Source organism: Ornithorhynchus anatinus, chromosome 3 (genome assembly GCF_004115215.2).
Source record: "Ornithorhynchus anatinus isolate Pmale09 chromosome 3, mOrnAna1.pri.v4, whole genome shotgun sequence".
In the NCBI taxonomy this organism is placed as follows: Eukaryota; Metazoa; Chordata; class Mammalia; order Monotremata; family Ornithorhynchidae; genus Ornithorhynchus; species Ornithorhynchus anatinus.
Genome location: NC_041730.1, coordinates 121138449 through 121160961, shown reverse-complemented (window position 1 = coordinate 121160961; position 22513 = coordinate 121138449). Strand labels below are relative to the sequence as shown.

Genomic DNA, 22513 nt, shown 5'->3' with positions numbered 1-22513 from the left:
ACAGTGCTTTGCACATAGTAAGCGCTTAACAAATACCACCATTATGATGATTATTATTAAGCGCTGAACAAATACCAACATTATTATTATTAGCTTCTCTGGGCCTCAGTGACCTCATCTGTAAAATGGGGGTTAACTGCGAGCCTCACGTGGGCCAACCTGATGCCCCTGCATCTCCCCCAGCGCTTAGGACAGTGCTCCGCACCTAGTGAGCGCTGAACAAATACCAGCATTATTATTATCATTAGCTTCTCTGGGCCTCAGTTCCCTCATCTGTAAAATGGGGGGTAACTGCGAGCCTCACGTGGGCCAACCTGATGCCCCTGCATCTCCCCCAGCGCTTAGGACAGTGCTCCGCACCTAGTGAGCGCTGAACAAATACCAGCACTATTATTTTATTGCCATTGTTCTCGTCTGTCCGTCTCCCCCGATCAGACCGTAAGCCCGTCAAACGGCAGGGACCGTCTCTATCTGTTGCTGACTTGTTCATCCCAAGCGCTTAGTACAGTGCTCTGCACACAGTAAGCGTTCAATAAATACTATTGAATGAATGAATGAATATTATTAGCTTCTCTGGGCCTCAGTTCCCCCATCTGTAAAGTGGGGGTTAACTGTGAGCCTCACGTGGGCCAACCTGATGCCCCTGCATCTCAGTGACCTCATCTGTAAAAGGGGGATGAAGACCGTGAGCCCCAGGTGGGGCAAGCTGATCATCCTGTATCCCCCCCCACCCCCCAGCGCTTAGAACAGCGCTCCGCACCTAGCGAGCGCTGAACAGACACCGACCTTGTGATCCTCGCCAATGAATGAATGAAAAGTAAGCGAGCGTGGCGGCCTCGGGCCCCGACAAAACCCGGCCCGGCTCGGGGCGGCCCGGACGGGGTGGGAGGCTGGAGGGAAAACCCGGCGGCGGAGGGGGACGGCCGGGAAGCCGGCGTCCGATTGGCGGGCGGCGGGGGTCACCCCGCTGTATGCCGCCCGCTGATTGGCAGGAGGCCGAGCGGCCTGGGGGCCGAGGGCCGGCGGGGCCCGGCGGCCGGGCCCTTTAACAATGGGCCGCCAGCGGGGCCGCCGCCGTCGTTCAGGACCGGCCGGTGAGTGGGGCCCGGCCCGCTTCTCTCTCCCCCCCTCCCCCATTCCTGCCTTCCCTCCATGGGGTTTCGTCGGCGCCCACCCTGTGCGCAGCGCTGAGCGCCGCAGACCGGTCCTGCCCCGGCGGGGCCCGGCCTTGTGCACGGGGGAGCCGCCCGCCGGACAAAACCCAGCCGCGGCCCCGCCTGGGTTAAGCCGTTCGTCCCCTCCTACTCCTCCAGCGCTGTGCTAAGCGCTGGGAGGGCCGGGGCTCATTCGTTCGATCCTGTTGATTGAGCGCTGGGGGGGGGGGGTTATCGGGTCATTCAGTCGTATTTATTGAACGCTATGTGCACAGCGCTGTGCTAAGCGCGGGGGGGTTACGAGGCCAATCGTATTTATTGAGCGCTAAAGGGAGAGCGCTGTGCTAAGCGCTGGGGGTTACTAGGTCATTCAGTCGTATTTATTGAGCGCTAAATGGAGAGCGCTGTGCTAAGCGCTAGGGGGTTACTAGATCATTCAATCGTATTTATTGAGCGCTAAATGGAGAGCGCTGTGCTAAGCGCTGGGGGGTTACCAGGTCATTCAATCGTATTTATTGAGCGCTAAATGGAGAGCGCTGTGCTAAGCGCTGGGGGGTTACTAGATCATTCAATCGTATTTATTGAGCGCTAAATGGAGAGCGCTGTGCCAAGCGCTGGGGGTTACCAGGTCATTCAATCGTATTTATTGAGCGCTATAATAATAATAATAATGTTGGTATTTGTTAAGCGCTTACTATGTGCCGAGCACTGTTCTAAGCGCTGGGGTAGACATAGGGGAATCAGGTTGTCCCACGTGGGGCTCACAGTCTTCATCCCCATTTTACAGATGAGGGAACTGAGGCACAGAGAAGTGAAGTGACTTGCCCACAGTCACACAGCCGACAAGTGGCAGAGCTGGGATTCGAACTCATGAACCCTGACTCCAAAGCCCGCGCTCTTTCCACTGAGCCACGCTGCTTCTCCGTGCTATTTGGAGAGCACTGTGCTAAGCGCTGGGGGGGTTACTAGGTCATTCATTCAATCGTATTTATTGAGCGCTATATGGAGAGCACTGTGCTGAGCGCTGGGGGGTTACCGGGTCATTCATTCGTATTTGTTGAGCGCTATATGGAGAGCACTGTGCTAAGCGCTGGGGGGTTACTAGGTCATTCAATCGTATTTATTGAGCGCTGTGTGCAGAGCGCTGTGCTAAGCGCTGGGGGGTTACTAGGTCATTTAATCGTATTTATTGAACGCTGTGTGCAGAGCACTCTACTAAGCGCTGGGGGGTTACAGGGTCATTCATTCAATCGTATTTATTGGGCGCTATATGGAGAGCACTGTGCTAAGCGCTGGGGGGTTACCAGGTCATTTAATCGTAGTTATTGAGCGCTATATGGAGAGCACTGTGCTAAACGCTGGGAGGGGTTACAAGGTCATTCATTCAATCGTGTTTATTAAGCGCCATGTGCAGAGCACTGTACTAAGCGCTGGGGGGATACCAGGCCATTCATTCGATTGTATTGAACGCTGACTATGCGGAGCACTGTTGTAAGCGCTGGGGGGATACAAGGTCATTCCTTCAGTCGTATTTGTTGAGTGCTATGTGCAGAGCACTGCTCTAAGTGCTTGGGATGGACAATTCATTCATTGTCGTATTTATTGAGCGCTGATTATGTGCAGGGCACTGTTCTAAGCGCTGGGGGGATACCAGGACATTCAGTCGTATTTGTTGAGCGCTGTGTGCCGAGCACTGTACTAAGCGCTTGGGATGGACATTTCATTCAATAGTATTGAGCGCTTACTATGTGCAGAGCACTGTTATAAGGGCTCGGAATGGACAATTGGACAAGAGAGACGGTCCCTGCCCAACGACGGGCTCACAGTCTAAACGGGGGGGACTGCAAAATTATAGAGCGCTTCCTCTGTGCCGAGCACTGTACTAAGCGCTTGGGATGAACGATTCGGCCACAGACGAGACCATCCCTGCCCAACGACGGGCTGGGGCCGGTGGGGGGCTTGATGGGGGTGCTCTGAATGTGTGCATGGGTGGGGGGGGTCACCCACCATCTGGACCCCCACACTGACCAGGGCCAGTGCTCGCCCTGCAGCCCTTCTCTCTCCTTGGACCCCGCCGGGTTTGGTTTTCCTGGGGGGGTGGACAGGCTTGCAGAGCCCCATCCCGACCCACATTCCCAAGCTCCCGCTTTGCGTCTTCCCCTTCTGGGGATCTGCCTCCTTGTTGGTGTTTTTTCATACCCTGCCAGGATGGGGGACAAAAAAAAGCCGGGGAGATCGGGGTACTCACTGGGGGCAGAGGTGATCTCACTTTAATGCTGTAGTGGCCTCTCCGTAGCGCTTAGGACAGCGCCTGCACACAGTAAGCGCTTACTGCGATTGAGTGAGGGAGGGACTATGCTTCCCGACCGGGTGAGGGGAGAAGGGGCCTACTCCTTGGGACAGGGTGATCCCTGGCAGCAATCGGCCTGCCTCTAGGCATGCATCCTCAATAATAATAATAATGGTATTTCTTAAGTGCTTACTATGTGCACAGCACTGTTCTAAGCGCTGGGGGGGAATTCAAGGTGATCAGGTTGTCCCAGTGGGGCTCCCAGTCTTAGTCCCCATTTTCCAGATGAGGTCGCTGGGGCCCAGAGAAGTGAAGTGACTTGCCCAAAGTCACCCAGCTGACAAATGGCAGAGGTGGGATTAGAACCCGTGACCTCTGGCTCCCAAGCCCGGGCTCTTTCCGCTGAGCCCCGCTGCTTCTCTGTATGTATGTGTGTGTGTGTGTACGTAGAGTGAAGCAGCTGCATCCAGCCGATTGTCCCGTGCCGTCCCATGGAGCTGGAAGGGCAGTGGTGGAAAGGACAGCTGGCTGCCGATATCCATCAAGCGCTTCGCTACAAGGTAACCCCGGGGCCTCAACTCTTCACCTCCTCGATTGAGCGCTTGGTGCCTGCCACCGAAGTGCAAAGTCGAGGAGACCGACAGCTGGATGTGGACGGGGATGGATAATGATAATGATGGTATTTAAGTGCTTACTCTGTGCCAAGCACCGTTCTAAGCACTGAGGTAGATACAAGGTCATCAGGTTGTCCAACGTGGGGCTCACAGACTTAATCCCCATTTTACAGATGAGGTAACTGCGGCACAGGGAAGTTAAGTGGCTTGCCTGGAGTCACACAGCAGACAAGTGGCAGAAGCGGGATTAGAACCCATGTCCTCTAAGTGATGATGGTATTTAAGTTGAGCACTTACTGTGTGCCAAGCATTGGGGTGATACAAGGTCATCAGGTGGTCCCACGTGGGGCTCACAGTCTTCATCCCCGTTTTACAGATGAGGGAACTGAGGCACATTCATTCAATTATATTTATTGAGCACTTACTGTGTGCAGAGCACTATACTAAGCTCTTGGAAAGTACAATTTGGCAACAGAGACAATCTTTACCCAACAACAGGCTCACAATCTAGAACAGTAATCGTATTTGTTAAGCGCTTCCTATGTGCTAAGCACTGGGTAGATGCAGGGTAATCAGATTGTCCCACGTGGGGCTCACGGTCTTAAACCCCATTTTCCAGATGAGGTAACCGAGGCACAGAGAAGTTAAGTGACTTTGCCCAAAGTCACACAGCAGACAAGTGGCAGAGCGGGATTAGAACCCACGTCCTCTGGCTCTCCAGCCCATTTTCTTTCCACTAAGGCACGGTGCTGCTTGTTGCTATAGTGTATTCTACCAAGCGCTTAGTACAGGGCTTTGCACACAGTAATCGCTCGATAAATACAGCGAATGACCCTGGAGAGGCCAGATTAAGGGAATTCAGTGTGAGGGGGGCGTATAGCGGGGGTTGGCTTTGATTTTTTGCCCAGGTGAACTCCCTACCTCTGTTTCCGGGGCCGTTCAAAGGGCCCCGCAGCCCTAACTGAATAGAGAGTGGTAAGCCGGGGGGAGGGGGGGTTGCTTTCGTTCTCTTGGACCCTAAAGGTAGAGGTAAGGATTTATCCAGGTGTAGAATCTGGGTGTGCCATTTTGGAGGACCGATCTGGTCGAACAGGTAACCGGCCCGCTTTCTGCACCGATTGTATACTTTGGGAGATCAAGTAAATAAAGGAATTCGTTAAACCCCACAGGGGTCTTGCCTGGCTCCTTAGATAGCGAGGAGGCCCGGTTCATTAAAGTCCAGAGAGGGCAAAGTAAAGACGAATAACACTGCACTAATCACCGAATCTCAAATCTTTAGATATGCTTTCCCCGGATCCTAATTGTACACAGGATTTAGAAGGGACTGCTCAGTAACCAAAACTCCGGGCCAGCTGTGAAACCCATTAACCGAACAGTATTTACTGGCGGAAGTGAACTAGATCCCAATATCTCATGCCTGCTCGTGGGTCTACGACCCATTCGGGTCTCCGTTCTAGTCAGTAAAGCTCTGAGATGTTTGGTGCTGGTAAATCCTACTTGATTTTCTCCCCTGAGAAGTACAACAGCTGAACCCTGCAAAAAGGCTCTTGACTCTAGAAGGTGATACGGTGAAAGAATGAAGACCGCAGCGTCTTGAATTTGTAAAATAACTTGACTGGCTAACCCGATCAAATGTAACAACTGAAGTGTAGGTGAATTTGGGAGTCTCATTTGCTACATCCATCCACCTCTCAACGAAACGCGACGTTAATGGACTTTGGATTTCTGAAAACTCCTTGGTAATTTGAGAGATGCTAAGAACTCTCCTAGAATGTGAGTTGTATGGGCCTGCCAGGCGTTTTAAGGTCTAGGTTCCAGTTTTGCTAATAGCCTGCTTCAGGTTTCTCTCTACAAAAGGGATGTGTATAATAAAAAAAAAATTCCCTTTAGAGGTTTCACAGGGATTTGCCATAAGGGAAGAGAGAAAACCGCTGCATTTTTTTTTTGCTTTAGAATGGACACATTCTATTTAGAGTCGTACTCTCTTTGTTTAGGTTAAGAATAATTCATCAAAATTTCACATATGCTGATATTCAAAATGGCAGTAAGCTTATCGTGGGCACGGAATGTGTCTACCACCTCTTTTGTACTGTACTCTCCCAACCGCTTAGTATGGTGCTCTGCACTTAATAAACTTTGTTAATTGATTAGTAGTCAGTCATTCTTGCTCTAGTGTGGACAGATAGTTGCTGGCAGTGATTCAGCGTGAGTAGCTGCACACTTCTGAACTTAACATACGACTTAAAATGTTTAAAGTGTTTTAGGGAGAATGGAGTATATTGAATCTTTTCCATAGTTTTAGGTGACCTCCCCAAGTTTTGGCAATTCAGAATTACAATGTCTGTGTGTCTTTAAAGTTAAGGCTTATAGCCCTGAACATCAGAGTTTTGATAAAAATTGGTTCTAGTTGTCTAAATCATGAGTTTAAAGGGTGTGGTGATTGTGTGTATGTTAAATGCCTCCTTCCCCACATTGTTCCTGCTCTCTTTCCCTTCCCTTTTATCTCGAACTTCTTATTCTTCCTTTCTCATTTTTGGGTCCCATTGTTAGTTTGAGGAAGGGCTTTGCCTGGGGCTCAGATGCACGGAGAGTCAGTCGGTTGTATTTATTGAGTGCTTACTTTGTGCAGAGCACTGTACTAAGCGCTTGGGCCAGCACCATATAACAGACACATTCTCTGCTCACAATGAGCTTATAGTCCAGAGGTATCTAGAGAGCCATCTTAGCACTTGAGTCCCTGTGAAGAAGCTAATTCACCCTTTCAGGTGGGTGTTTTGAACTTCTCAGGCAACATCCTTACCACGCTTTCCAAATTGATTAATGTTTCCTGTGTTTCTCTCTAAGCTGAAGTATACTTTTGATCATTCTCAAACACCACTCCTAACCTGCGGTAAAGAGGAAAGTTGCTTTCAGGAGAGGGATGGTATCAAGCCCTGGAAAAGTCTAGTCGCCTTGGGGATCTGGGAGGACCGTGTGCTAGGGCTGAGATCATTCCAGGAAACTGGAGAGAGAGAGGCAGATATCGACAACCCAACTTGTCTGCGATACAGACTGCAGATTGACTCGTAGAGGTCTATTAACCTTCATTTACATTCAGTCGCGAAGAAATGGAAATAGGGGTCCAGCCATTGGGTGGACTCTGGCTGCGTAAGTTTCGTGGCGCAGAAGGGGTCCACAAGGAAAAGGAGACACAAAAGCCGGTCCTCTCATGCACACACCTGTGTTTCCGTCTCTCCCTGCTGCTTCCTTAGAACGTTGCAGCATTGTGAACGGCACTCTGCTCAGAGCTGGGGTGTGAGGGTGGGCAAAGTGTCGACTCTCAAACTCAACTCCAGAAGAACTGAGCCTTGCTGTGCTACCAACACAGTGCTAAAATGCATTTCAGGGTCTCCTTTACTCTAGGGCTAGACCCTCCTGTCCAGTTCCTTCAAGCTGAATTTGAATGGAATTCCTCAAAAACCGTTTTCCACTGTCACATTATCATTCCCAGAAGCCTGGACTGTGCCGTTTTATTTATTTATTTTTTAGCATACTCAAGCTGGTTTCATTAACTTGGAACATCGATTTCTCAGTGTTGAGGCACCTATTGGAAGATGGTTAGTTTGGCTATGTGAACCACAGAAAGGAAAATTAACACTGATTCTTCTAATTAAATCTTTTGATGTGCTTTGAACATTATACTTACTGAACCTTTTGATGTACTCTGTTCCATTTACTCTATCTCCCAATCTTTTTTTGTCTTTCTCCAGTATTCCACTCAGACTTGGGAGGTTGTTTTGTTGTTGTTTTTTGGTTGGTTTTTTTTTTTTTTTAAATGATGATTAGACAGGGAGCGTGCAACATGAACTTGAATTTTGAAAAAGCAAATTGAGTAAAATCCTGCTTGCATTAGCATGCCTATTTCACAGACATTTAATGCCCAGTTTGTATTAAAACTCAGTGTTGTTGCTTTTTAATTTAGGAGCTGAAGTTGCCCTCATATAAAGGCCAGTCGCCTCAGCTAAATCTCAGACGGTATTTTGCAGACCTCATTGCCATTGTGAGCAATCGTTTCACACTGTGCCCTTCTGCACGGCATCTCGCTGTCTACTTACTGGACCTCTTTATGGATCGATACGACATTTCAATTCAACAGCTACATGTAGTTGCCCTCTCCTGTTTGCTTCTTGCAAGTAAGTATGTTTTCTCTCTTCGAATTCCCACTGAAAACGATTGAAAGATCCCCACGCATACCATGTATTTGCCCCTTTCCGGGGAACTAAATCAAGTCCTTGTCTGTTGTTATATTGTACTGTCTCAAGCGCTTAGAACAGTGGTTAGCGCTCAGTTAAGCGCTCAATAAACACATTTGACTGAATGAAGTCCTATGCCATAATTTGCCCTTTTATGAGCATCTGATGGGTCCCAGGAGCTTGCTTATTGGCAAGGGAACCCTTCCAGGAGAATGGGGATGAGCAGGATCACTCGATCATATTAACTGAGCGCTTACTGTGTGCAGATCTGCTCATCCCCATTCTCCTGGAATACAATCTTACGGGAAAGCAACATACAGATTTTCTCAAAGGAATTCATTTTGCAGGGCGATGTGGAAAACTAAATAGTGTGGGCTGTTGGAATAGAAATTTGTGTTGAACTCTTAGAGTCTGTAAATTCAAACTTGAAACCTTAAGGATAACCTGCGTGAGCACAGTGTTCTGCACACAGGCTTTCAATAAATGCTTTTGATGGATTTACTTGCTGAGCCACCTCATTTTCCTCCTCATTGTGGCTGTTCTCCAGGAGAGGAAGGGCCCGAGAGCCTTGACTAGGTCATCACACGTTTCAGTGTGGAGCTGAGGAGCCCCTGTCTGCGGCTGTGTGACTTCCTTTGTGGCTCTAAAAATAGCTCAGGAAATTGACGTAGCAAGAGCTCGGCAGCTGCTACCATTAAACGAGACTAGCCAGGCTGCCATTTTGCAGCGACACGACACCCAAGCTTAGAGGGGGGCATTCTCTCATCCCATCATCTGGACAAGCGTGCAAGGAACTGACCGCCTCCATTTGACTTGGTTTTAGTCCATTTAAAATAGTCGTTTCTGTTTTATCACGAGTTTTTCAGAACTACATGTTTATTCTTCCCACGGCATAGGCCTGTCTCAGGCGTAACGCAATCCACTCATTGGCACGGATAGTTTTGGTGCAGGAGAAGGGAGTGGGCATGGCATTGGTCAAGGCATGATGAAAGCAGATTGTCAGCTTCTGCCTCAGCTGTACTGTAGTTATTGTACTCTAATAATAATAATAGTATTTAAGTGCTTACTCTGAGCACTGTTCTTGCTCCTTTCTGTCTTTTCAACTTTAAAGTCTTTAGAGTAAAATACTAATAAATGAGAAGGGTTTAGACCATTCTTCTGGGGTTGGACATAATAATATAGGAATTTTTGACAAATTCATTGGTCATCGTGATGTTTTTTAATCTACCCCCGGCCCATTAATCCTCACTAAATGGGTAATACTAAGATGGGTGGTTGTTTTTTCCCTTAACTTGAAGTTCTTCAAGAGCACAGTTACCATATTGTGAGAGGAAATGACTAAAATGACAGCAACAGAGAAGCAGCATTTTTAGTGGATAAAGCACGGGTGCCGGAGTACCTGGATTCTAATCCCAGATCTGCCAGTTACTTGCTGGGTGACACTTGGGCAAGTCATTCTATCCCTCTGGGCCTCGGTTTCCTCAACTGCAAAATAGAGGTTCAATACCTGCTCTCCTTCCTTCTTACACCATCAGCCCCACTTACGGCAGAGACTGTATCCGGCCTGATTAATGAGTTTACCCCAGTGTTTCACGCATAGTAAGCTCTTACCAATTGCCATAAAAAATAGCAGTTTTCTCTTGAGCTCAGGACAGTCATTTGGAAGAGAGAGTAAATATACACTATCCACAGCTCTCGGTTTTTCAACCCCTTTCTTTCCAAGGCGCCGGCCTTGTAACAGCTTCCAGTCCGGCTGCCGGATCCGCTTGCTCCGTCCCTTCCCTCCTTCTCTTTTCCTCCCTCCCGCCCCATCTTCCACTGTCTGCATCTGGACTGCACAGCAAATTGATTGGTCACTGTGGGTCAGGAAACCTCGGTTTTAATTATTTTTAATCAAAACGGTATTGTGGAGATAACCTTAGTAGATTTTTCACCAAAGATTCCTTAGACGGCAGAAGTTTAGTAAAGTGCCGGGGCACTTTAGGTCTCCTAGGTGTGACAACTCTGTTGCCAAAGAAGGTAGTTCTCACCAAAATTTATCCTTGAGAACTTTCAGACTTTTCTGCTCCAAATGTTTCTCCGGAGTTTTTTTGGCTGCCCCGTTCTCCTTGCCTTTATTTCTAGACTCCTCTTAACTCAGACATACATCACTGCCTATAGTGCTTTATTCACTTCTTGGTATGTTTTACTTGACAAGCACAAGTTCTCAGGCAGTTAGGTACACCAGAGCTCAGGTAATCAGAACAGTTATCGCTCGTCCCCACGTGCTGCTGTTGAAGAGATTTTATTTCTGTAGCCACGACTCCAGGTTTAGAATCGAAACTCAATATCCCAGATGTTTTGTGGGGATCTTCTAGGCTGAGCATTGAGCTCCAGTGAGTACAGCGCTCTGCTTAATTCCTCAGGAATCAACTGCGGGCCATCTGGGAACCTCATAAAATTGGCTCCCCTAACACAGCCTTTGGGAGTTGGGGAGTTTATCTGTAAAACACTTCTAAAGATGTTTTATTTGTGTACTAAACAGGAGTAACTTTAGTTGCATAATTGCCCCATGCTTTAGAATAATTTTTGCAACCCCAAAACTGTTGCGGAGGGGCTGTTATATGAGGAATTCAGGCGAGCAGTAAGGGGAGCAGGAAAAGAGGGGAGAAGGAAACAAAGGTAAAAGGAAATTGACTATATCTCTGACTTTTCGTTCCTCTCTCCCAAGTGCTGCAAACAATAGGCAGCCCATGAATTAACACTGCTTCCTTCATTTCTTCTCCTCCCCAGCTCTCCATCCCCCAACCAAGTGTGTCTTTGCTGCCTGGTCAAGTTCTGACCTTTCTTTTCTCTTCCCCAGGGGAGCCACTTATCGCTGTTTACAGTTGAGATTCAAAAAAAAAATGTATTTCCGCCTCAAAAATCAGGGTGGGAAACTTATTTAGTGGAGGATATTGTGTGAGTAAATATGGTAGAAGTTAAACTCATGGTGTGGATTTTACCCCATTCCTAACTCCCAGGTCTTTGAAAAATTGAGGTTAAATCCAAGAAAAAAAAATTCTAAATCACCTTTCATCTATTTCCACACCTAACCTGACTCTACCCCAGTCAACTCGTGCTTATGTATGAACACTTCTAAAGATGTTTTGTTATTTGTGTACTATTTGTGTCATATTTACCCTCCCAATATCCTCCACAACACATCCATAATTAATTATATTAATGTCTCTCTTCCCACCTCCACCTCCAGACCGTGAGCTCATGTGGACAGGGAACGTATCAATGGTATTGAGTACTCGCTATGTGCAGAGCACTGTACTAAGCACTTGGGAGAGTATAATACAATGGAATTAGCTGGCACGTTCTCTGCCCGTAGTGAGCTTACAGTCTAGAGAGGGAGACAGTAGCATGAATTTAATTTGTAATTTAAAGATGTGTACATAAGTGCCGTGGAGCTGGGGGTGGGGTGAATATAAAATGGCCAAAGGTCACAGATTGAAGTGCGTAGGTGAAGCAGAAGGGAAGGCGAACCGAGGAAGAGAGAGGGCTTAACTGGGGATGGACCCTAGGGGTGTCTGCAGACTGTTATATTGTACTCGCCTAAGCGGTTAGTACAGTGCTCTGTACACAGTGCTCCGTAAATGCGATTGATCAAACAGTTGATACTTTCTGTCACCAGAAGAATCAACATGTATTTTGGAAAGTGATGTGTCGAAGATTGGTCATTTTTAAAAGTCAAAACTAATTTGAATGTTCCCTTTTCTCCATTCTTTAAAGAGTCTAAGTTTTCCTTGGGTAACTGGACCTTTGGTCAATTGATGGTGCCCAAACGCCACATTACCTGAGCTCCACTGTAGAGCGCGCCCCTCAAAACCTGTGGTAGAAATTTTCTTACTGAAAAAGTGGGAACGGTGAGTTGACCAGTAGCGGATGAAAGATGAGGGAATTCTAGGTTGGAAAAACAAATGTCCAGACAGCCATACACCCACACGTTTCTCGCGACCCAGCTCTCCAGACCAGATCTGGGCGGTTCTGGCGGGGGGGGAACGGCAGAGAGAGTGGGGTGGCGGCAGAGGGGGCTGGCCGAGTCCTTTCTCTCTCATATGAGCTAAGTATAGACTTCCTGGTGGCTGTCATTTTTAAATCTGCCCAGGGCAGCTGGAGATGCAGGAAATGTCCCTCCCTTTCTTTCCCCTCCTGTCTTCCCCTCTTCCTTGCTACTTCTGAATGTCTTAAGAGTAATAGTAAAAATGATAATATTGGCATTTAAGTGCTTACTGGTGTGAGCACTGGGCTCCATACAAGTAATCAGGTCAAACCCAGTACCTGTCCCACGTGGGACTCACAGTCTAAGTAGAAAGGAGAAAAGAAATTAATTCTTTTGAACATTTTCAAGTTCAGCGACTTAACCAGGTCACACACTCCTGTGAGTGGCGGAGAGGGGATTAGAACCCAGGTCCTCTGACTCCCGGGCCCATGCTCTTTCCACCAGCCCACAGTGCTTCTTGAGCTAACTGAATCGGCTACTAGAAATACCCTTTGAGATCAGTTCCGTCCTGAGATTAACAGAATATTCGTACTTCACGTTTGAGAATAGTGAACAGTTGTGTGATGATCATTTTCAGAAATTAAATTGCAGTCTACTGACCATCAGTGACTTAAAGCAATTTGCTCTGTGGCCGGGTTTAGGGGAGGAAGGCCAGAGAGCAATGGAGCCAGAGGGCCGGGGGAACCCCACAGTTTAGATGGTGAGCGGCGAGAGCTCAGTTTCTTTCAGTAACGTGGCTTACCGGAAAGAGCACGGGCTTGGGAGTCAGAGGTCATGGGTTCTAATCCTGACTCCGCCACTTAGCTGTGTAACTTTGGGCAAGTCACTTCACTTCTCTGTGCCTCGGTTCCCTCATCTGTAAAATGGGGCTTAAGACTGTGAGCCCCATGTGGGACAACCTGATTACCTTGTATCTACCCCAGCGCTTAGAACGGTGCTTGGCACATGGTAAGCGCTTAACAGATACCATAATAATTACTATTATTCAGTAAGCTGACTCCATCAAGCCAATCACTGCCACATTACATTCTCCTGGAAGGCTTGGCCTAGCCTGACTTTGTGGACTCAGATAAACAACACTGGTTCTGGAACAATTAGCGAAACCTCAAGGAGACACAGGCCGTTTCTCTCCCACCCTTAGAGGGGTTCAGGTGCTATGTGACAGAGCCAAGCCTGCCCTGGGGTCCGGGGGGAGTCCAAGAAAATATTTTCCCAAATTTTGTTTGCCACTTCACAGTGTAATATGCCAAACCCATTTTATTCACAGCTCGTAATTACAGAGCTTCTCACTAATAAATCTTAAGAGACTAGCTGAAGGCTTGTGGTGTCCACTGGTGTTAGCAAATTGTAGTTAGAGCAGGTTGGTTACAGAAGTGGGGGAAAAGTGGTTAAAATTTCAGCCCAAATCAAAATAAAAATATGAGTGAGGAAAAAGAAGTTAGAAGAGAAGTACTTGATATTTGTTATCACAGAGTAGTTTCAAACGTAACACCCCACGTAAAATGCTTAATAATACACAGGGTCTCCTTACAAGCCTCTGCCCGCTCATGCAGTCATCACCAACTACACTTTGATCTGGGAGTTTGCTTGTGAGGATTGAAACAAAAGAGTACTCTGACTTTAATTCTTGGCTCTACCAAGCCATGTGACTTTTAGGGAGATCACCTAACTAGTCCGCCCTTCGTTGCTTGAGTCATGCAATTACCGTTTTGTATTTTGCCTTAAATTGTAATGTTAACGAAATAATTTTGAAATATTCTTCCTCCCTTAATGTGTAATATTGGATAATCATATTTGCATCTCATTACACTATTGAGGAACTCTAAGCCCTGCGTAAACATGGTCTCATTAAATTTTCAAACGACTTTGAAGTAAGAGAGCCTCAGAGGTAAAAAGAATTGTCTTAAGGAGGTGGTGTTAAAACCCTGCTTACCATTGAATCCTTTTTTTTCTGCTATATGAGTAATCTCTCTGCCTTGGATGTGTAAAAATGACTTGCTTATTTTATTGCGGTGAGGAACATCTGAGCTGACCTGAAACTTTTGAGGCCCATTATCATACCTCATTAAAATGTGAAGTATAATGGTTTAGAAGCAAAGTGGAAGCTGTAGCTCGAGTTAAGAGCTAGCTACGTGAAAAGTCTCCCTGAAGCTTTTAGTGAAGAGGGAAGCAGCGGGGCTACTGTCAGTCGGTGGTACTTATAGGGCGCCTACTGCCCGTAGGACAGTGTATTAAGCACTTGGGAGAGTGTAGAGCGATAGAGTTGGTAGACACAATTCCTGCCCTCAAGGGACTTAACAGTCTAGCTGGGGAGACAGACATTAAAGGAAATTATAGATAGAGGAAGCAGCAGAGTATAAGGATGTATACAAAAGTGCTGTGGGAATGAGGGTGGGGTATCAAAGTAGTTAAGGAGCCACATGGCTCAGTGGATAGCGCATGGGCCTGGGAATCAGAAGGTCATGGGGCTCTAATCCTGGCTCCGCCTCTTGTCTCCTCTGTGGCCCTGGGCAAGTCACTGGCTTTTCTGTGCCTCAGTTTCCTCATCTGTAAAATGGAGAAGACAACTGTGAGCCCTATGCGGGGCAGGGACTATGTCCCAAACAATTTGCTTGTATCCACCCCAGCACTCACTACAGTGCCTGATACATAGTAAATGCTTAACAAGGACCATAATTATTATTATTATTATTGTTAGAGACCCAAGTGCATAGGCTGCAGAAGGGAGGAGGAACAGGGTGGGGACAAAAAAAACGTTAGGGAAGACTTCTTTGAGAAGCTGGGATATTTTTTTTTTTTCCTTTTCAGAAGTACTTTGCTTCAGAACCACAAGAATGAAGAGTCATCTGTTCTGTGCTCTCTGGTCTTAGTTGGGGCCCACTTTGAAGCCCCCTTGGCATTTCTCAGATGCATTCTTTTGAGGCCTCACAGTAAGGAAAACTCACCCCATAGTATTCCCTTGATCCCATGCCGTACAGTTTCTTCCAAAAAGTAGCATGCTGAGCCCAAACAGACTCATGTTGTTGGAAAAATCCTCCCTAATACTGTTCGAGCCCTCCGGGAGAGGTCTTAAGGAGTGAGAAGAACCTACGGTAATTCTGTGAAGGGGCAGATTCTAGATCTGTGCACCGTCCCCTCTGCGTCACCTATGCTCTTGGAGCTTCCTTAAAGACTTGCTGTTTACCCCATCCTAAGATCTATAGCATTTGTAGACACATCCTTACACTGTCATTTCCCATGTATGTATTTCAATGTCTGCCTCCCCATCTAGACCGTAAGCTCCATAAATAATAACTATAATAGTATTCATTAAGCCCTTATTATGTAAGACTCTAAGCTCATTGTGGACTGGAAATGTCTGTTTATTGTTGAACTCTCCCAAACAGTACAGTGCTTTCTATCCAGTAAGCGCTCAATAAATCGGATTGAATGAATGTGCCAAGCACTGTCCATAAGGCTGGGATGGATACAAATCATATACAATAAGTCCCTGTTCCATATGGCACTTGTAGCCTAAGTAGCGGGGAATAAGATTTAATCCCCATATTACAGGTGAGGTAACTGAGGCACAGCACAGTTAGATGACTTGCCCAAGCAAACAGGTGTCAGGACCAGGATTAGAATCCAGGTCCTCTGGCTCCCAGGCCTGGTGCTTTTTCTTCTAGGCCATGCTGCTTCCCTTTCTCGTGAGCGGGGATTGTGTTTACCAACTCTAATGTGCCGTACTGTCTCAAGCACTTGATACAGTGCTCTGCACACAGTAAGCACTCAATAAATACCAATGATCTAAAACGCTGTTAAACTGACCTTTAGCGGGCCTGGAGTCATATCCAAATCTTCCTATTGACCTTCCTAAGTGGGGGTGAGGACAGTGTGCTAAAGTGTTTACTTTTATTTTTCACGCGTTATACTTTTGGAATGGCCTCTCTAGTTTTGCACGTATTAACGAGAGTATCTGTTTTGTGCTTGGGCCTTAAAGTGAAGTGACTGCAGGGGATCCAGTTACAGAAATGATACGTGCATCCGCTACATTAATAATATATCAAATAGATTGGTCTCAAGCTGAGTTTAATTACTAATTCTTTGACAGAACTGGGGGAGTCGCAGCTATACTCTGTGGTTCGTGGCCACCCATTTCTCTGAACAAACCCAGAAGTGGTGTTAGGGGAGGAAGGCTGGGAGTGGTTCTCCATCAGTAGAGAGGACGGTGGGGAGGGAACTTTGGGAGAAAGTCAAACATTCTGTTCTGCCGGGACAACTCAGGATGGCAAGCTGGTCCTCCGAGCCTAACGAGGTCAGCTTTTCATTACATTCTTCTGAACGAAATGGGGTCCCTTTAGACTCGTGGGCAAGGAACCTGTCCGACAGCTCTGTCGTTTGGTACTTTCCCATGTGCTTAGTAGAGTGCTCTACACCCAGTAAACATTCAAATACCATTGGTAATGATGATTTAATTAGTTTTAGTCGTAATGTATGCCTATCTGTTAAAGTTCATAGCAATCAAAGGTTCTTACAAAAAGTTCAAGATTGACTCCATTTCGATCACGTGTTCTCTCTAGGATTTCCCCTTAAGGTTCCTAATTGACGCTAGGATAAAGCAGCTTATCCGGTGATTGACATGCGTAAATGACTGTAAGCCTAACCGTATTTTACAGTTACTGATGCGATATGGTTTCATCCCCTAAATAAGAACTAAGGCATGAAAGCCTAGTGGCCCAGCAGCCATTAATGCCACTGGCCAGCTGTAGGGTAGGAGAGAACCGAGGCATTTGAGACAGACGCTCAATGGTAGGACCAGGCCTTTCTGTCAGTCATGGAGGGTCATATACCGTGGGTGGAAAAGAGACCACAGCAAATAATCATTTTAATTCCGTTTTTACATGATTAAAAAGGGAGCAGAAAGAAAAAACCCCAACCCAAGCTGTTGGTGAGTTTGCGGTGTATTTGTTTAGGTCAGAAACCTTGGCAAGAAACATGGTTGTCTCCAAATGGGTGTCGCTGAGTTGACTGGTTGGGTTGGGTGTCTCTTGTTATCTAATCCTTCTCTTTAATCCTGCCTTCTTCCTCCGAGGTAAATTTGAAGAAAAGGAAGATAGAGTACCAAAACTAGAGCAACTGAACAGCCTGGGTTGTATGACTAATATGAATCTAATATTAACCAAACAAAACCTGCTCCACATGGAACTCTTGTTGCTCGAAACATTTCAGTGGAACCTCTGCCTTCCGACAGCCGCTCACTTCATTGAGTATTATCTCTCCGAGGCCGTTCACGAAACGGACCTGCACGACGGCTGGCCCATGGTTTGTTTGGAAAAAACAAAGTTGTACATGGCAAAATATGCTGACTATTTTCTGGAAGTGTCTCTGCAAGGTGCGTTGCATGCCTATGGTGAATTATTTGTTAGGTACGATTTGTGTTTTCCATCGCTTAAATTCATTCTTGGTATCTCCGCAGATCATGCATTTCTAAATTATGCACCTTCTTTAGTAGCTGCTGCATGTGTGGCTTCTTCGAGGATTATTCTACGTCTCTCCCCAACATGGCCTGCTAGACTGCACCGTCTTACAGCTTACTCCTGGGACTTTCTGGTGCCATGTATTGAACGGTTATTGATGTAAGCCTTTACTAGTCTGGATGGATTTTTGTCTAACGTCTCTCTGTTCTAACAGTATCTTAGAAATAACGTTTTGGTATTTTTCTAAAGCACAAGTTGCTTTTTTTTTATTATTAAAAAAAAAACACTTTTTAAAGGCACCATGCTCTTCATGTTTGGGAATTTGAAGGCCTCTGGGATACCCTGCCACGGTTTACCTCCTTCATCCGGTGAGTGCAGAAGCGTCTCCTGATGGCTTTTTCTGTTTGTCACTTAGTGCGCATGATAACGACGTGAAAGAAGCCAGCAAGCAAAAAGGACCACCCGGGCCCCAGACGACGCAGCAGAATGCGTTCCAGCCCGCGTCGCAGCCGTCCAGGCCTGTTCACCTTCAGCCGCATCAGTATCTCCAGCAGGCGCGTCAGGCTTCCTTGCAGTATCACCACCCGGCATCGCAGCAGCAAAACTGCCAGCAGATAGTCTCCACTACTCACACCTCCTCTTACACACTACAGACTTGTCCGGCCGGCTTGCAGACCAGCGTGCCGGGCCGAGGGCACATCCAGACTGGCGTTGGTATGTCGTTAGCTCTCCCCATAGAAGTCAAGCCGTGTCTTAGCGTCTCCTATAATCGGAGTTATCAGATTAACGAGCACTACCCGTGTATCACCCCTTGCTTTGAAAGGTGATCCTGTGCCAAAGCTCTCATTGATCCAGACTTTCTGCCGTGAGTTTCAGAAACTCTAGGACCACTACAAAAAAAAAAAAAAAATACATAAAAGCCAAACTGAATATACCAAACCAGCATTTCAGGTACAGAATCCAAGTGTGATTGAATACAAGAGAATTCTTTCAATGCATTACGTGCAATGCATATTGGAGGACTGGACAGATACTTTCAGCACTTGAATATGTGATTAAAATCTAGGCTTGCGAGGCCTAGCGTTGACATATGTTGTAAGGAAAAGAAGCATTTTCTGTGGACTTGCCAGCTAGCCTTTCCTATGAAGGAGATTTGCAGTATTACTTTTGGAGGCAGCAATGTGTGTGTGAATTACTTCCCCGGTAGAAGTAATATACTGAGTAAAATGATGTTGAGATTATTAACTTCGGATACATTCAGCCACTTGGAACCAACCAAATGTTTGCCAGCACGAGGCTAGTGCTGTAGAGAAATAGCCGTTTTGTCGATGAGTGTGATTCTACAACACCTTCCTAACACCAGGGTTTCGTTTCCGTGGGCTACGTCACATCGGAGAGACGTGAAACCCGGAGCGTGACTTCATTGCTTAACATTTTCGACGATGATGTTCTCTAACTGTTTTGTAACATACTAACTCAGGGATTGTGCACCGGTTGTGAACACTTAATTTTATAATCTAGGGTGATTCAGGACCTCCAGCGTAAGGTACCGTGATAACTTCTAAGCGTTTTTAAATCGCATCCAGTCAGTTCTGCCGTAATGCAGGTTTTTCCATTCGCATTTTGGCCGGGACGTAATTAGGGAGTATTTCTCTGGCAACGTGAGCCCTCTGGGGCTCAGCAGGCTACGTCATTGAAGAAACACCAGCATTGGAACAGGTGAGTGCCGTAAGCGTGCATCTTCCTTACTGTGAGACTTCACAAGAATGCATTCTAGGAGAACCAGGGGCACTGCCAAGTGGGCCTCAACTAACAGAACAGAGAGCACTGTGGCACAGAACTGATGCGAGTGTTCATTCTTGTGGTTCTTAAGCTTTTCTCTTTTGGGGGCCATTAGTGGTAGTAACCCGTGAGCTCATCAACACTCCATTTAGTATTATTGTTGGGTTTTTTTTTAAATAAAGAAAAGGTACAGGTATTCAAAAAAAACAAAAAAACAAACCCAGGACTAAAACGTTACCTTTTGGGGAGGGAAAACAGATTCTCAGGTAGTGCCGAGTAGCACTTTCTACCGTTTTCCGGTAACGGGCTTATGAGCAAACTTCGGAAGACTACTACGAATCAGAAGTGACGGCACACCGAATTTGGGTCTCGAGGAAGGGAGCCCGATTACAGAACTGTGTTAATGGCAATCATGGATGGTGACGGCTAGAGCTGGCCTATTCCAGGAGTCTCGGCTGTTCTGCCTGGAGTAGGAGGTAGCCAGAGTGGTTGGTGGCAATTACAGCAAGTGGTATTTGGGGATGAGGTATGTTTTGGGGTAGCAGATGGAAAAGGAAAGAGAAAAATCTTCTACCTGAACAGTTACTAGAAAATCTTACGCCTTGATAGGAGGCTGGGAGAATCACTGGCCTAAACGCTGGATCGGTTCCCTTTTTATTACAGCAGCACTTGACTAGAGGTGTATTTGTATGGCAAATGCGGGTCTTCCGTGATACACAAGTGGAAGTCAAGAACTGTGAATACTCTTCCAAGATAGCATTGCTTTGTGGCAGGGGTCAAGTGGTTCTAGCATTACTTTTAACGGAGAAGAGGCGTGACACAAAACAGAACCCTCTGTAGATAGTTTCCCAAAAGCTGATGGAGGTGTTAAGGTCTCCTTAAGCAGATGGTTTCTCCTATGGTAAACTGCAATGAATTTAAGGACCAGCTCCCTCATCTTAAAGGAGAAATGTATGTCTACGTATGTAAGGTCTAAAAAAGGTCATGCTGCGGAATGGGAAATCCAAAAAGGAGAGAGATTCCGGTTAAGATCTCAAGCCTTGTGTCCTGAACATGACAGTTGTATTTTCTCAAAACGCCTTCTACTTAACTTTCTGAAGAAAACAAAAAAATGCTCATTGGATTTTGGTTGTTTCTCCGATCTGAAGCTTCAGATTATTTGGTGGAGGGGGAGGGTCGCCTACCTTTCTTATTCAGATTGCAGAACGAAAAATCCAATTTTCAGTATTTTAACTACCTCGATAATGCTATGAATGTACGGTCTTGGGATAAAAGGCCATGACTTGAAATAACAGCAGGTGCCTGTAGCAATTTAATGTCTGTCAAGTGCTTTTGCTGAATCAAATGTCACTCTTGCTTTGCGGAAGAATAGAGCTTTTTTTTTTTTTTTTTGAAGTATTAGTAATTCTCTGTTTATATTCAGATTTAGATAGCTAATTAACACTGGATTTACTTTTGGGATAGTATTACGTATATAGGATTGCTGCATACCCTGTTGTATTTTACTTGCTAACTGTTTTAAAAGCAATAGCTTTCGATGTAAGAAAAAAATCATTTCTTGCTGGGGGGTTTTTTTGTGGGTTCTTCTTGTTTAATTTATTAATTAGCCTTTAAGTTTCTCCGACTTTACGAGACCATCAGAAAAAGTATGCACTGTGAACAGTTTCATATTATTTAAAGGGGCTTGACCAAAGTCCGGTAAAGAAAAACATTACTTCCATTCAGACTACAAACCAAAATGTATGTTATGACGAGTTCAAAAATGGTGCTTATGAATGCAAAAGTATACAACAGTGGAAGCTGGATGAGTGCTATGCACTTGGAATTTTAAAATAAACTAGTTTTGAATAACATGGCTTTGGTTTTGGTTGAATTATAAACTCGACTTGATTTATTATTTGCAGGTTCTTAGGTTCTTCAGTCCTGACGCTGCAGGGCCCGAGAGCCCGTATGGTGGCTTGTAACCATTTCCACTTCCTTGTCTTTGCCGGTCAGGTTCCGTTCGGGGCGTGAGTGTGACAAGCAGGGATGCAGCACATTGCGTAGGGTCTGTAATTATAATTATTGTGCCATTTTAGCGCTTACTATGTGCCAGGCACTGTTCTAAGCGCTGGGGTAGATAGAAGATAGTCGAGTTGGACACAGTCCCTGTCGCACATAAGGCTCACAGTCTTAACCCCCATTTTGGAGATGAACAAACTGAGGCACAGCAGTTAAGGGACTTGCCCAAGGTCCTGCAGCAGACAAGGGGCACAGCCAAAATTGGAACCCAGCTCCTCTGACTCCCAGGCCATGCTGCTGATAGACTTTAAAAGTATAACAAGGGACCTTTTCACTTCTTCCTCTCACCTTAGCACCGTGACCCGGAGACTAGATGTTCTTCAGGCGTTTTTATGGGGCTCTGCTGTCCTTCTGCCATTTGTTCTGTGGGGATTTTCACACTCTTTGGGACTGCTTGGCTTTCCTGCAGCTTTGCCCTTCTTCCAGGCTGTTGAACTTTTTGTTTGCTTGTTTCTGTCCCTTTCTACACATTAGCATTTGTTCTTTTTTCTTTGGTATTTAAACTGAGTACACTGGCCCATTAGACTCCCCGCCTGGATTTTTTTTTTCCCTTTTGTCTCTATCCAATAGCTAATGGGTCCTTATAGCTAACGGGTCCTTATTTTCTGTCCCTCCCTTGGGACCCTCTCATCATCCCTCCTGCCTATTTGAGTCCTTTTAATCTTTCTTGGTTTTCTTCACTCGTTTTGTGCCCCACTTTCTCTCTCCTTCCCATCTCTCCAGTTCTATATCCTACTACTTGGCTTTTGTTTCCACTCTTCCCAGCCAAGCCCCCCACCCCCAAACTACTTACCGTTTTTTGCCCTCTCTTCTCCATAGATTTTTCTCCGTGGGTTTCCTTCCCCCTTCCTCACTGTGATTTCAGCCTTTCCATTCGCATGCAAAATATTTATG

The 22513-nt window shown here is 46.2% G+C and overlaps 1 protein-coding gene across 3 annotated transcripts; it reads left to right on the top strand.

Annotated features, from left to right (window-relative positions):
- Positions 1-1018: 1018 nt before the first annotated feature.
- CCNJ (cyclin J) lies at positions 1019-21413 on the top strand. 3 transcript variants are annotated; one of them, XM_001505625.4, is made up of 6 exons: positions 1019-1094; positions 3895-4004; positions 8020-8230; positions 17392-17691; positions 17812-17935; positions 18192-21413. In XM_001505625.4, exons 2-6 carry the CDS (start codon positions 3936-3938, stop codon positions 18601-18603), a joined length of 1116 nt encoding a protein of 371 aa, XP_001505675.2. In that variant the 5' UTR covers positions 1019-1094; positions 3895-3935; the 3' UTR covers positions 18604-21413. The 3 variants fall into 3 exon arrangements, with proteins under 3 accessions (XP_001505675.2, XP_003431478.1, XP_028916518.1); XM_003431430.3 differs by having other exon boundaries at positions 17776-17935; XM_029060685.1 differs by having other exon boundaries at positions 17392-17935.
- Positions 21414-22513: the final 1100 nt, after the last annotated feature.